General features: G+C 41.7%; 1 protein-coding gene across 4 annotated transcripts in view; it reads left to right on the top strand.

Annotated features, from left to right (window-relative positions):
• Window positions 1–15,300, top strand: part of LOC106985597 (contactin-associated protein-like 3) — a 193,147-nt gene that overhangs the window by 18,013 nt on the left and 159,834 nt on the right. For 3 of the 4 annotated variants that reach the window (XM_053205347.1, XM_053205345.1, XM_053205344.1), the window contains exon 2: window positions 14,031–14,141. The exons of the other annotated variant lie outside the window; for it this stretch is intronic. In XM_053205347.1, the coding sequence (XP_053061322.1) occupies window positions 14,031–14,141 (111 nt within the window). The remainder of the gene's footprint in view (window positions 1–14,030; window positions 14,142–15,300) is intronic. 4 annotated transcript variants of the gene reach the window in all.

Raw genomic sequence — 15,300 nt, 5'->3', positions numbered from 1 at the left:
CAGATTTGTGTCTTGTATAAACTAATTTTAGGTTGTGTGGTTTTATATAATGCTTTACATGGTGCAGAGAGAAGAGTCAGGTTTATAAAAGAAAAGGCAGTGTCTATACATGGTATAATTCAGCGCATGCTGTGAATTTTAAATTTCTGCTTGCTCCTGAATTAAAACATTTCCCCAGCTTTTTGACACGAGTGCTATATATGTATCAGCACAGCCTGGAAGGTTAGTAGAAAAACCCACCCTCTTTGGGTACATTTTTTAAAGAAATGTTTAGTTGCACCCTGTGAAAATAACACCAAGTAGATATATTATGTTTATAAGTGTATCTAATGAGATATCTGAGAATGTAGTGCTTTATTCAGTAGTAATCTCAGTTTTATGGGTATGTACGTGCACTCAACACACCCGCGCATGCGTGCTCCCTAAAAATGATTGGATTTTCCACTCGTGTAACAGCAGTGGCCTCTAGTTTTGAATAAACATGAACAATTAAAGCAAATGATTGTTTTATGGAAATTTTTTTGGCAGAGACCCAAGTTTCCAGCGAACTGTTACTATTTACATTTAAATAATTTCTGGGTAAACATTACATTAAACAGCAATGCTGTAATATACTAGAACCTCGGTAGATTTAAACCACAAAATATTTAACAGTGAGTGAATTGTATTAAAACTTTAAGTATCCTCTGAATTCCATACCGCATTTAATTCCATAATATCAAAACCTTTCTTTCTCCCCCCCCCCCCATATATTTTGTATACATTCTTGGAACTCTGCAACGAAATTACTGTCCTGTGCTCCCTGCCCCCCGCCCCCCCCAACAAAATGGGAGAAACGGTATTTTGTGGAGGAATGATGTACAAACACCCGTGATTGAGATGCATTGACTGTACTTCCTTCCATCACCTGCAAACCCCTTTTGAACAACTGTCTTTTGTTAAGTCTCTGAGGGGAAAGAAGAAGGGAGGAGGAAGCCGAGGAAGGAGCAGAGGAGGAAGGGAGGGAGGATGGGTAGAAAAGGCAAGTGTATCCAAATTACAAAACAAAGCTTGTGACCAGACTTTTACCTGAGGTCAAAGCAGCGTTTTGAACTTCCCAGTTGGTTATTTCAAGCACAAAATACATACTTACTTGTTTATTTAATGTTTGTTTATTTTTCAGAGACAGAGAGACAGAACACGAGCAGGGAAGGGGCAGAAAGAGAGGGAGACGCAGAGTCCCAAGCAGGCTCCAGGTTCTGAGCTGTCAGCACAGAGCCTGATGCGGGGCTCGAACTCACGAACCGTGACCTGAGCCGAAGTCGGTCGCCACCCGGGCGTCCCAGGAAATACGTATTTCTTTACAATGGCGTGTATCCTGTTTCTCATTCTTATAAAGCAGTGAGTCTTTAGCTTGGGAATATGTTAGTTATTTTGTTTGTATTGTTTTAAATCCTTTGCAGTGAAAATGCCCAAACACCAAATATTCTTTCCAAGATAGTATAAAAAGTTCTCATGTAACCTAAGTCTTGTCCTAAAAATCCAACTGTTTGTTACAATATTTATGGATCAAATATGATAGCACGTTTTTAGGATTTTTTGGTTACATTTTGTTAAGTTTTTAAAAAACTCATGCAAAAGTTTTCAATTGTTTTATAATCATGTAGTCTCAGCGAATTAAATAATTTTGAGGGCGCCTGGGTGGCTCAGTCAGTTGAGTGTCTGACTTCGGCTCAGGTCATGATCTCACGGTTTATGAGTTCGAGCCCCGCGTCGGGCTCTGCGCTGACAGCTCGGAGCCTGGAGCCTGCTTCGGATTCTGTGTCTCTCTCTCTCTGCCCGTCCCCTGCCTGTGCTCGCTCTCTCTCTCTCTCTCTCTCTCTCAAAAATAAACATTAAGAAATTTAAAAAACTTGTGCTTCCAATGTTCAGTGGAGAAAATTGAGAAACTTTACAAAGTTTGCCCAGCGTTTCAAAAGAAATCACTCCTCACTCAAGAAATGTTTATTAGGCATTTGCTCCAGGAAGCAGTTCCTCTAGAAGCAGCGTTTATAGAATGAAGCTGTGTGATCTTGTGACAATTACAATGCTTTGGTAATTCACGGGAGCAATGCGCAAACAGAAATATTAAGAATATTGAGAATCGAGGCACCCCGGATTGCCCTGTGACCGTTTTAACAAGGTGAGGATAGTTTGTGGGGGTCAGACTCTGCCCCTTGACCCGGCTGTTTCAGATTGACGTGCGAACAGTTGGTTCTCTAGCTAATGAGCTGTGGGCAAGCTAAAATCTTTTCAACCTAAACATTTAGGGCAAAATCAATGCCCACACGAGCCTACAGCTTTGTTTCTCACGTGCGTCTTTCCGGGCAGTAGCTCGATAGGGTTTCAGACTTTTGAGACGGTGTCTTCTGTGCTGCCCGCTCGCCCATCCTGGTTCAGATGCTACCCGCCGAACAGGACACGGATGCCGGGGCCGTTCACGGGCAAACAGGTGGCCACGTGGAGACGCCGTCCCTGCAAGGGAGGCTTTCTTGCACAGCAGAGATGGTGTGAGTTTCCTCCTCTGAAGAGCAGGGGAGGATTTGTGTCTGCCTTGAGGACACAAATACCATCGGTTGTATCTGAAATACCCTGCTTTGGTGGGGCTCAAAACTCACTACATCAGAGTTTCCCAGGGTGGGGTGTGGGGAATGCCCGGTTTTTTAATTTCTTATTTTTGTTATTGTATTTTATTTATTTACTTACTTATTTTTAAATATTTATTTTTGAGAGAGAGAGACACACACACACGCAAAGCACGAACGGGGAAGGGGCAGAGAGAGAGAAGGAGACACAGAATCCCGAGCAGGCTCCAGGCTCCGAGCTGTCAGCACGGAGCCCAACACGGGGCTTGAACTCGTGAACCTCGAGATCGTGACCTGAGCCAAAGTTGGACGCTTAAGCGACTGAGCCACCCAGGTGGCCCAATGTTTTATTTTTATTTTTTAAGTTTATTTATTTATTTTTGGAGAGAGAGAAAGCAGGGGTGAGGGTGGGACAGACGGAGAAGGGAGAGAGAATTCCAAGCAGGGTCCACGCTGTTGGTGCAGAGCCCGATGTGGAGCTCGAACTCGTGAACCATGAGACCATGACATCAGGAGTTGGATGCTCAACCGGTTGAGCCCCCCATGTGCCCCTGAGAATGCCAATTTTTAAAATGTCCCGGGTGCTTTTCACTGGTGTTCTAGTTTGGTGACTTGCTCACTGATGTGTAAGGGATTAGTGGGTCCTGCCTGGGGGCTGGGAGAAGCCCCAGCAAGCACCGCGTGGGACCCCTGCCACCTTGTAGCCAGAGCACCTCTGTGTCTCTGGGGGTCCTGTTGGGGAGCCATGTAATTTCACATATGAAGACAGGTCTCGTGGGCATCAGTGTACGAGAGACTAATTGCTCTGCCCGTTCCCCTCCCCCCGCCCCCGCCTGAATTGTATTGCACAAAATCATATGATCTTGACCCGTCAAGAGATGTCACGTTCTTCTAATTCAGGGATGTTCTTTCCATTCCGGAATTTCTCCTGAAAGATACCTGGGTGTGGCGAGTTACTGACTCGCACTGACACGCCTTGTCTAAACAGGAGCTAGAATGTCTCCTGCAACGAATCCTTCCTGCGCTATCTCCACAGGCTGGTGGGGACCCCTGTCCCCTCCTCGTGTTTGCCTGCGTCCCTCTGTGACACGCCTGTCCCACACCCCGCGCGCAAACGCATGCTCTCTCAGGACGAATTTGGCGGCCTCAGTGTTGCAAGCTCAGTATGTGTTGGAGAGGAACCAGGGCTTAGATAGGGAGACTCAAGAAAGTTTTTCTCGGGACGCCTGGGTGGCTCGGTGGGTTAAGTGTCCGGCTTCAGTTCAGGTCCTGATCTTGTGGTTTGGGAGTTCAAGCCCCGAGTCGGGCTCTGTGCTGACAGCTCGGAGCCTGCAACCTGCCTTGTATTCTGTGTCTCCCTCTCTCTCTGCCCCTCCCCTGCTTACGCTTTGTCTCTCTCTCTCTCTCTCTCTCTCTCAAAAATAAATAAAGATTAAAACATTTTTTTTAAATAAGAAAGTGTTTCTCCAACTCGTGGCCGGTTTAATTCAGCACATATTGACCACGTGGCAGGCACGGTGCTGGAAGCTGAGGAAATAAAGACAAATACCGGTTCTCTACAAAACCTGCTGACCCCGTACGAGAACAGGGTGAATCATGAAAATGGCACCAGGTGTAATTTTTAGAACCACAGTTGTCATTGGTGCCTTTTGCTGAATGTCAGTTTTCAGGGGCCTTGGTGGATAATAATTGGGACTGTTAAAATTTTGCCTTTCAAACGGGTCCAAATTCTTGGCTCCTTTAGGGTGCGGAAGCAGGGAAATCGGGGAGGAAACTGAAAAGTTCTCTCTCCAGAGCTGTGATTCCTCTGAGGTTCGGAACTCACGCAGCGGTGCGTGCTTTTAAAGCCAGGAAGGAATAGACTTGATCCTTTCGGTTGCCGGGCCAAGTGCCAGAGCTGAATTTCACAAAGGGCCTTCTTGACAGAGAGCTGGAACAAAATCGGCGTAAGGATGAGGCATTTATATCCCTCTTCAGGGAACTTATTTGAATCACAGCCTTGATTCTTAAGTGAATTCTCAGCTGTTGATACAAAGAAAGCCTTCGTTGTCTAATGGACACTAGTTTTTAGAGCAGTTTTCTGTTCACAGCAAAATTAAGCAGAAGGTACAGAGATTTCCCGTATCTCCCCCTTGCCCCCCGCACATGCACAGCCTCCCTCGTTACCGACAGCCGCTATCAGAGGGGTTCATTTATTCAAACTGATGCTCTGGGGTTGGTACATCATTACCACCTAAAGTTCACCAAGTTCGGGTTCACTCTTCGTGTGTATTCTGCAGCATTTGCCAAATGCGTAATGTCACATACCCCTCATCGCTGTGTCACACAAAATCCGGTGACCACTTCCTGAACACTGACAACTGCTGACCTCTTTCCCGTCTCCATAATTTTGCTTCCTCCAAAATGTCGTCGAGTTGAAGTCAACCTGGATGTAGCCTCTCCACACTGGCTTCTTTCACTTAGAAATAGGCATTTAAGGTTCCTCCATGTTTTTTTCATGGCTTGACAGCTCATTTCTCTTTATTGCTGAAAATACTCCATTGCCTGGTTGTGGCACCCAGAGGTTTTTTGTTTTATCCATTCACCTACTGAAGGATATTGCGTTTGCTTCCAAGTGTTGGCAATCAGCGAATCAAGCCGCTATAAATCACATGTGCGTGTTTTTGTGTGGACATTAAGTTTTCAACTCCTTTGGGCACATACCAAGGAGTACACTTGTTGGGATGCATGGCGGGAGTATATTTAGTTGTGTAAGAACGTGCCAAATTGTCCTTCCAAGAAGACTGCCATTTTGCATTCCCACTGGCAGTGGATGAGAGTTCCTCTTGGTCTACGCCCTTGCCAGCATTTTCTGTTGGCAGTGTTCCAGGTGTTGGCCATTCTGATGGGTGCATGTTGGTATCTCATTGTTTTAATTTCCATTTCCCTGATGACATATCGTGTTGAGTCTCTTGTTATATGTTTATCTGACATCTGCGTATCTTCTTTGTGGAGGTGCCTGGAAGTCGTTGGACCATTTTTGAGATGGAGTTTTTTTGTTTTTGTTTTTTTTTTTAATTGTTGAGTTTAAGAGGTTTTTTTTTTTTTTTTATTTTGGACAGCAGTTCTTTGTCAGATGTATCTTTTTCATATACCACCTCATGCCGGTCAGAGTGGCTTACATGAACAAATCAGGAGACTGTAGATGCTGGAATGGGTGTGGAGAAACGGGATCCCCCTTGCACCGTTGGTGGGAATGCAAACTGGTGCAGCCGCTCTGGAAAACAGTGTGGAGGTTCCTCAAAAAATTAAAAATAGATCTACCCTATGACCCAGCAATAGCACTGCTAGGAATTGACCCAAGGGATACAGGAGTACTGATGCATAGGGGCACTTGCACCCCAATGTTTAGAGCAGCGCTTTCAACAATAGCCAAATTATGGAAAGAGCCTAAATGTCCATCAATTGACGAATGGAAAAAGAAGATGTGGTTTTTATAGAGAATGGAATACTATTTGGCAATGAGAAAGAATGAAATCTGGCCATTTGTAGCAATGTGGATAGAACTGGAAGGTATTATGCTGAGTGAAATAAGCCAGGCAGAGAAAGACAGATACCATATTTTTTCACTCATGTGTGGATCCTGAAACTTAACAGAAGACCATGGGGGAGCGGAAGGGGGAAAAGAGTTACAGAGAGGCAAGGAGGCAAACCATAAGAGACTCTTAAATACTGAAAACAAACCGAGGGTTGGTGGGGGGGGCGGGGGAGAGGGGAAAGTGGGTGATGGGCATTGAGGAGGGCAGCTGTTGGGATGAGCACTGGGTGTTGTATGGAAACCAGTTTGACCGTAAATTATATTTAATATAAAAAAATGAAGTGCTAATCTAATTCTTTCAAAAAAAAAAAAAAGAGAAAAGACTGTCTTTTCTCCATTGTGTTGCCTTTTTCTCCTTTGAAAGATAAGGCGGCTGTATTGTGTGGGTCTGCTTCTGGGCTCTGTTCTGTTCCACTGATCTGTTTGTCAAGTTCTTTCGCCAGTAACGCATCATCTTGATCGCCGTGGCTTTGTAGTAAGTCTTGAAGCCGAGTGGTGTCAGTCCTCCAACTTTAACCTTGTGTTGGCTATTCTGGGTTGTTTTTTCCCTCCACATAAACTTTAGAATCGCTTTGTTGATAGCCAGAGAATAACTCGCAGGGATTTTGATTGAGACTGCCTTGGTTGATAGACCAAATTGGAAGAACTGACATCCTAACAGTATTGAGTCTTCCTATTCTGGAGTATGGAATATGTCTCCATTTATTTAGTCTTTTTCTGATTTTATGCATCCGTGTTTATAGTTCTTCTCATATACATCTTGTACATATTTTGTTAGATTTATGCCCAAGTATTCCATAATTTTGGGTGGGCGTTAATGTAAATGTTGTGTTTTTATTTTAAATTCAACTGTTCATTAATGGTATATAGGAAACTATTTGATTTTTGTGTGTTAACTTTATATCCTCTTGGCTTATTACTTTCAGGTTTTTTTTTCTTTTTGTCAATTCTTCGGAATTTTCTACATAGATGATCGCGTCATTTGTGAACAACGACAGATTTCTTTCTTCCCAATCTGTATCCCTTTTATTTCCTCTTCTTGTTTCATTGCATCAAATAAGACTTCTGGTAGGATTTTGAAAAAGAATGGGATGTCCTTGTCTCGTTACTGATCTTAGTGGGAAAGTTTTAAGTTTGTCACCTTCAAGTATGATTTCACAGTAGGATTTTTGTAGATATCCTTTTTCAAGTTGAGGAAGTTCCCCTCTGTTCCTAGTTTAAGAGTTTTTACTATGAATAGGTGTTGGATTTTGTCAAATATTTTTTTTGTGCATCTGTTTAAATGACTGATTTTTCTTGTTTAGCTTGTTGATGTGGTGGGTTAGATTAATTGCTTTTTGAATGTTGTTGAATCAGTCTTGTATACCTGGGATAAATTCCACCTGTTCATGGTATATAATTCTCTTTATACATTGTTGGATTCAGTTTGCTAATGTTTTGTTGAGGATTTTGCATCTATATTTATGAGAGATATTGGTCTATAGGTTTCTTGTAAAATCAGTGATTGGCTTTGGTACCATGGTAATTCAGTTGTCATAAAATGAATTAGAAAGTATTCCCTCTGCTTCTGTCTTCTGGAAGAATTTGTAGAGAATTGATAAAATTTCTTCCTTAAATGTTTGGTAGAATTTACCACTGAAGCCATTTAGACCTGGTACTTTCTGCTTTGGAAGGTTATTAATTATAGCTTCAAATTCTCTGATAGATATAGGCCCATACAGATTGTCTTCCTTCTTGTGTGAATTTGGCAGATTATATCTTGTAAGGAGTCCATATCATCTAGATTATCTTTTTGTTTTGTTTTGTTTTGTTTTTATTAATATATGAAATTTATTATCAAATTTATTTCCATACAACACCCAGTGCTCATCCCAAAAGATACACTCTTCAATACCCATCACCTCCCCTCCCCTCCCTCCCACCCCCCCATCAACCCTCACATATCATCTAGATTGTCAAATTTGTGGGCAAAGAGTTGTCCATATTACTTCTTTATTAGCCATTTAATGTCCATGGGATCTGTAGTGATGTTCTGTCTTTCATTTCTGATACTGATAATTTTTGTCTTCTCTCTTTCTCTTTTTTAAGCCAGCTTGGCTAGAATCTTTTACTGATCTTTTCAAAGAGCCAACTTTTGGTTTTGTTGATTTTCTCCACTGATTTCCTATTTTTAATTTTATTGATTTGTGTTCTAACAAGAAGACTTTTTCAAAGGTGATTTTGTGTATTTGAGTTACAGATTTTCTGGAAGTTTAAAGTCAGATCAGTAGTCAGGAAGCTTCTTTTTAAAAAAAATTTTTTTTTAACATTTATTCATTTTTGAGAAACAGAGCATGCATGGGGGAGGGGCAGAGAGAGAGGGAGACACAGAATTGGAAGCAGGTTCCAGGCTCTGAGCTGTCAGCTCAGAGCCCGACGTGGGGCTCGAACTCACAACGTGTGAGATCATGACCTGAGCCGAAGTCGGAAGCTTAACCGACTGAGCCCACCTTGGCGCCCCTGGAAGCTCCTTTTATTAACAAATATCTGCCCAGCTACATCTTACCTACCATTTGGATTTCAGAATTTGGAATATACTATTTTGTAATTTAAAATTTTCTCAAAAACATGTAAGGCATTTTACAAATGCTTTGGTCTAAAAGTGGAAACACTACCACTATGAATTTAGTCAGCTGGAGGGAACATGAGGTATAATTTAATCGTAAGAACAATGATTATTTCACATTCATACCTAATAATAGGTGCAGTTAATGGATATTTATTTGCTATCACTAATAGCATCACTAATGCTATTTGATATCACTAATATCGCATCACTAAAATTAATGGCAAGTTGTTTTTGTAGTGTTGCTATTTGATTTACAATAAACAGCGAATCCTTCGGTGCTGAGGAGTAATTTCATAGGCAACATCTGGATCTCGATGTATTCATTCAACAGCTGTGATTCAATACAGTGAACATAAACCAAATCTTTGAGGTAATTCATGACATACGTTATGATAAGAGAGGAAGCCTAGAAGTAAAAACAAAAGTGTTTCACTTTGGACTGTACTAATGGACAGGTGTGCAATTATTAAATAAAGTAGCCAGGAACTTGGAATAATGTGCCCTTTCTGACTTTGGTCTCCCAGAGATACAACTATATTCTATCATTGGAATGTGTAACTTATTGGAGCAGACGAGAAATCTGAAATCACCTCTGCTTTTCTCCACCTGAATTTCTAACAGGCTGGGCCATGAGGGTCATGCAGGTAACCAGCACAGACTGGTGCAGTTGTCCAAGCTCATGGAATGCCCAGTTGCTATTGCCAAGTAGAGACCCACATGGGGTAGTTGCAGGTCTGAGCACACAGCAGCACACATTTTCAGGGGCAAGTGAGGGTAGGGGTGGGTGAGATGGGGTGGAGAATTATTCAGGGGTCACTAGAGCATCCTGTATGCCATGCTTACAAACTTGGAATGTCCTACAGATTCTGGGGGGTCATTACCTCCTGTCCACGGTGTATGTCTCTGAAGGTTGGAAACGGGCCCATGCCCCAGAACATTTGTTCAGTACTGTGGTCCAAAGTAGTGAAGACATGGATTGGGAATCTGCATGGATTGGGACTCTGTAAGCATATACCTCGGGAAGGGCAGGAAGGTGGCCCTAGATGTTCACAAAGTTCTCAGAGGCCTCAATGGGCCACCAGGAATGGTGGATATTGGAGTGACAGACCGGCTCCAGGTCTTAGTCCTCTTGACAGAGAGAGATTCCCAGGTATCACCAGGCTCTACTGAGTCCAAATGTTCTTGCTGGTCCAGTGGCCAAGGGGCGTGGCATTGTGTGCACCTGGGCCTTGATTCAAGCTGCCCACTTGGGAAGGGCAAGTAGAGCCAGAAGTCCAGCTCCAGGGGACTTTGTGACTCGCTCTCTTGTCCATTCCAGGGACTAGAGTCCGTTATGATATGTTCAAGTCCGAAAAACAAGCAGCCAGCAACCATGAATTTTCTGTGTTGAGGAATTGTTAATCTTGTCCAAAAGGTAATGCATCTGGGTGCCTGGGGGGCTCAGTCGGTTAATTATCTGACTTCGGCTCCAGGTCACGATCTCAAGGCTTGTGAGTTCGAGCCCGGTGTCGGGCTCTGTGCTGACAGCTCAGAGCCTGGAGCCTGCTTGGGATTCTGTGTCTCCCTCTCTCTCTCTGCCCCTCCCCCACTCTTCACACTCAGATTGGCTACGTTCCCCAGTTGCGGGAAGTTCCAGATTTCTAAGATTTCATCTGGAAAAAAAAAAAAGATATGAGTTTGAAAAACGGAAGCTGAAATAATTGTTTTATAATTTCAGTCTAAGGCTGTTCTGTTGGTGAGACAAACAATAGGCTTTTGATTAAAATGGCATTGTAATAGGGACAACTACTGAGACCAGGTTTGAGCATTCCATAAATATGAATTTGTTATATCAGAATGCACACAAGGATGTCCCTAGCACTCTGATCTGAGTCATACATAAATCATGAACAATTGTGGTGTGTTTATTTTTTTTTCTCTAAAACACATGACAATGGATCATCGCCTTTCTGTCAGAATTCTTAAGCTTCTCTGAGAACGTAACCTTGAGTACATTTGGACCACTGACGGATGAATGCATTTCAAAATTAAGATTATTGCATAGAATCCTTCTTATGAATATGAGTGGTTATTATGAAGGGAAATAAAACTACTTTAGCTTCTTTAACTGTAATATTCTCTATTTTCGTATGTTAATTCTCATAAGCTCATTATTTGTACTCAAGTTGCTTCTCCCCCTAAGTGATAAGTAGTGATTCTTTAAAGTTGTTTTGCCATTTCACTTGTTAAAAACCATAATTTGTGAGTAATTCTTGTAGCTTTGAAACATTTCAGGGATCCTCTATTTTTTTGGACAGAAGTAGTATTCATCGGATTATTCATAAGAATGATACTCATTTAGTGGGATTCGAATGTCTTTTCATGATGCCAGAAAAAGAAAATGAAATTGGGTCTTGACACTTTTTTGCTCCAGGAATCTTAGAAAATAGAGACATTTCAGATTGAAAACAGCAGTTACTGGGGGTTTGGGATGACTCCTGAGCCTTTACCTTGCGTGGATGTAATTCAGTGAGAAACACACCGAATGCTTGGAAAACACTGTCCAAATCCACAGCCGCTCCTCTCCAGGTGCCTCATAGGATGTGACCACCTTGTTTTAGACCACACGTATTCTTAAGATTTACTCTGTTGGAGTAAATTGGAACACCGTCTTTAGAAGCCTCTGAGTTAGACTAAATAGAGACAGTTTTAAAATAAATTTTATAAATTGTTATTCCAAAGGAAGGATTACATCACAAAAGCTATTACTTTATTTTTGTTTTTTTTTAAAGACCGAGCTTCTTAATGTCTTCTTTGAGGAAAGAATAAAAAAATGACAATATGGTTTGGAACTTTGAACATTGCCTTCCACATAGACACGAAAGTGTCCTTCTAGAATATTTTGAAGGAACTTACGAAGCGTTGACTTGTTTTATGATAGTTAGAATAATAAAAGCAAATACTTTTAACGCGCATAGCGGTCTTCTTAGTGTGTGACTCCCCATTGACAGTTAAGTGACTCCTTGCTGTACTGCTGGTAGAGTTGACTCCCCATGGTATAATTATGCGCTATCTGCACAGTTATTCCCATTGAACTGATGAGAAAACTGAGGCTTAGGAAAGGGTGAGTGCCACCGGAACAGTAGGCAGCCTGGCCAATGCCAGCCCCACCCAAGTCTGGCTCCAAAATCTATGCTAAGTTCTCATTAGGTTTCCAGCTTAAGGGGAGACTGTAAATAGTGAGATGACAGTGGTGTGAGTGGAGGGGGCTGACGGGGTAGCATCGGGAAAGACTCTCGAAGGAATCTGTGTGGCGGCCAAGGCTGGGAAAAGAGCAGGCTTCCCAGGACGGACGTTAGTGGAAATAATCCTGTCTTGCTCTCAACCTTCAAGGTAGTGGCAAGGCCCCTGGGACCTCTTTAGGTACAGGCAGAATAACGCGGGCCTGGTCTGCTCACTGTGCTGGCATCCCCTGAGAAAGTTCTAGGCTAACACTCAAGTTAGCACCATTGACTGTGAACTGTAGACAACCCCCCTCCTCTGGAATTTTCTGAAATATTAATGATGCCCCAGTAATAACTCAACAGCTTTGTGCTTCCAGTGTGCACACCCATATATGTGTGTGTGCGTGTGTGTGTGTGTGTGTATATATATGATGTGTATATATATATATATATGATGTGTATATATATATATGATGTGTATATATATATATATATATATATATATATATATGATTGGGAAGAAAGCTAATTATAGTGAAATGCTGATATCAATAAATTAGAAATTGTAATATAATAAGTCTCCTTAGTTATTAGCACATTAAATAACAAAATCCGGTGGTGAGTTGAATACTGCTATTTTGAAGTAATGAGAATCATAAATAATATTGCTAGATAGCCGTGACAACAATGACTGCTATAAAAATGTCTGTAACTTAGGATGGTAACAAATTTGTGGGCACTACTGAAAACGTTGTGATTTGCCTGTCTTCACGATTAAAGAAAATGCTGAATTTTAGCTAGAGGTTAATGAAAATGAAGGTGTCGTTTTTGTTTTTTGTTTTCTATTTGTCTTTGTAGGCTTCTTAAATGCTATTTGTATTCCATGTTATGAACCAGGTCAGGCAGGGTTCCTTGATTCAGTGTGTCTGAAAAGCCCTCCTAGGCTTTTCATTGGACTTCTCATGAATCTTTAGATCAACCTGGGGACGACTGATCCTTTAAAAATACTGTCTTCCTGTTGGCGACGACTGGAATCTGTATTTTATGTAATGTCTTTCAATACAGTTGTTATAATAATCCCCATAAATGTTTTTCAGTTTTGGAAGATTCATTCCTAGATACTTTATGTGTTTTGTTATTATTTGATGTTCTGGTTAATTTATTTTCTAACCCTAGATTGAGTTTAAAATGAAATCGGGCTATTAAGCTAGTCAGTTACTTTTGGATTTTCTACCTGCACAATCATATCATCTGGAAGTGATGACAGTTCCTTTTTTTGTTTTTTCCCAATTCTGTGCTTTTAATTTTTAAATGTTCTCTTATGTACTGATAGGCCTTTCAGAGAAGCATTCAACAGAAGTGGTGATGCCTATTAAAATCTTCTTTTTGATTTTAAAGGAAATTCTTCTAATAGTTCCCCATTGAGGGGCAGTGGGCTGGAGCCAACTTTTAGCAGCTAGCAAGAGCCAATCACTAACTTCTCATGAATTTTGTAAGTCAGCTGCTAAAATACAGCCGTCATTAAAGATGAAATGATAGGAAGTTACAATTAAGTAAATCATGTTAAAAACAAAGGTAAATTTTCCAAACACACAACTTAATTACTTAATTTCATGGCCTTTTCCTATTTATTATCTGTGCACTGGATGTTGTTTCTCTATCTTGTATTTGCATATGGTGGAAATACTATCTAATGACGTGACATGTGTGAACCTCTTTCCAATTCCATGATTGATGATGTCACGTTGACAGCTTCGAAGTGGCCACGGTGGGAATCTTCACACCATGGAAAATGGCCAAGGTTCCCAATCAGGGCTTTTATTTGCTTTAAGAGACCGTGGTTGTACATTTACTAACACGTTTCTGCTTAAGACTGATGTTTATTTGCTGCAGGGTCTCGCATTTTCTTAGCCTGTCAACTAAAAAGAAAAGAAGGAAGGACAGGAGCAAGGGTGGGAGGGAAGAAGAGAGGGAAGGAGAGAAGAAGACAGAACAGCCTCGAGCAGTGGGTTAACCTGAACTTGGTATTTTCCGCACAGATAGCTGTGACGCCCCGCTGGCATCCACCTTGCCTCGAGCGTCCTTCAGCAGCTCCTCGGAGCTGTCCAGCAGCCACGGCCCTGGGTTTGCAAGTCTTAATCGCAGAGATGGTGAGTCTGATGCCGTCTTGTTGCTAATCCATCATGATTCTGCCTCAGAATAATTATTCTTCGTTAATATTCATTCTTGCGGTTCAAAAAGTAATTGTATCGCAGTTTAATGAAAATGAGGGAGCAGGTTCAACATGTTATCATTTTGCTAGCTCCCTCCTTCTTTAGTATTAATCTCTTTTGTTTGTTTTGACATCTCCCTTCCCTGTTGGTTGCCAGCAAATGATCGTAAATGAGGTTCAGATCAGAAGGGAATTATTGGAGGCTCTACACTATTTCCTATTTTATCATCCCTTTTTAGTTTTAGAACACTCTGGATGGGTGACTAGTCAAGTATGCTTCTCATGAGTAACTAAAACGAGTGAATGAGCCAATGTCACAGGCACTGGAGAACACTTAACAAGCCACTGCCTGGCATCCGTGCGATGTGAAGCTGCCATGGGATCGTGATGGGGAAACGGTTCCGTCCCAGGACGTGGCCTGGCAGGTACCTGGGTGACAGCTCCTGTTGAAAACAGATTCCCTTCCTATCGGTGGGAAGGAAGCTAATGGCTTTCTTTTTTGGAGATGCATTCATTCACTCTTGCTTCTTGAGTGTCACTGATTAAATTACTTTTTATCTTTTGCACAAATACTAGTTCAGTGGATTAAATAAGTTAATAAGCACACTTAAAAATCAAATATTTTACTACCTTTTCAAGGGATAGATTAGGGGCACCTGGCTAGCTCAGTCAGAAGAGTGTGTGACTCTTGATCTTGGGGTCATGAGTTTGAGCTCCCATGTTGGGTGTAGAGATTACCTAAAAGTAAAGGGATAGATGCATTTTTTGGTGAGATTAATTCAGAAAGTAAAAGTTTATTTTATTTTAAAAAAATATTTTTTAAACGTTTATTTTTGAGACAGAGAGAGACAGAGCATGAATGGGGGAGGGTCAGAGAGAGAGGGAGACACAGAATATGAAACAGGCTCCAGGCTCTGAGCTGTCAGCACAGAGCCTGACGCGGGGCTCGAACTCACGGACCGTGAGATCATGACCTGAGCTGAAGTTGGACATTTAACCGTCTGAGCCACCCAGGCGCCCCAGAAAGTAAAATTTTAAATTAACTGTGTCCCTTATAAATGTAAAGTCTGCAGATATTACTAAGGAACTGAGTATTT

This window comes from Acinonyx jubatus, chromosome D4, assembly GCF_027475565.1.
Source record: "Acinonyx jubatus isolate Ajub_Pintada_27869175 chromosome D4, VMU_Ajub_asm_v1.0, whole genome shotgun sequence".
Classification (NCBI taxonomy): domain Eukaryota; kingdom Metazoa; phylum Chordata; class Mammalia; order Carnivora; family Felidae; genus Acinonyx; species Acinonyx jubatus.
The sequence above is the reverse complement of the archived record's forward strand: the minus strand, read 5'-3'. Positions and strand labels throughout refer to the sequence as shown.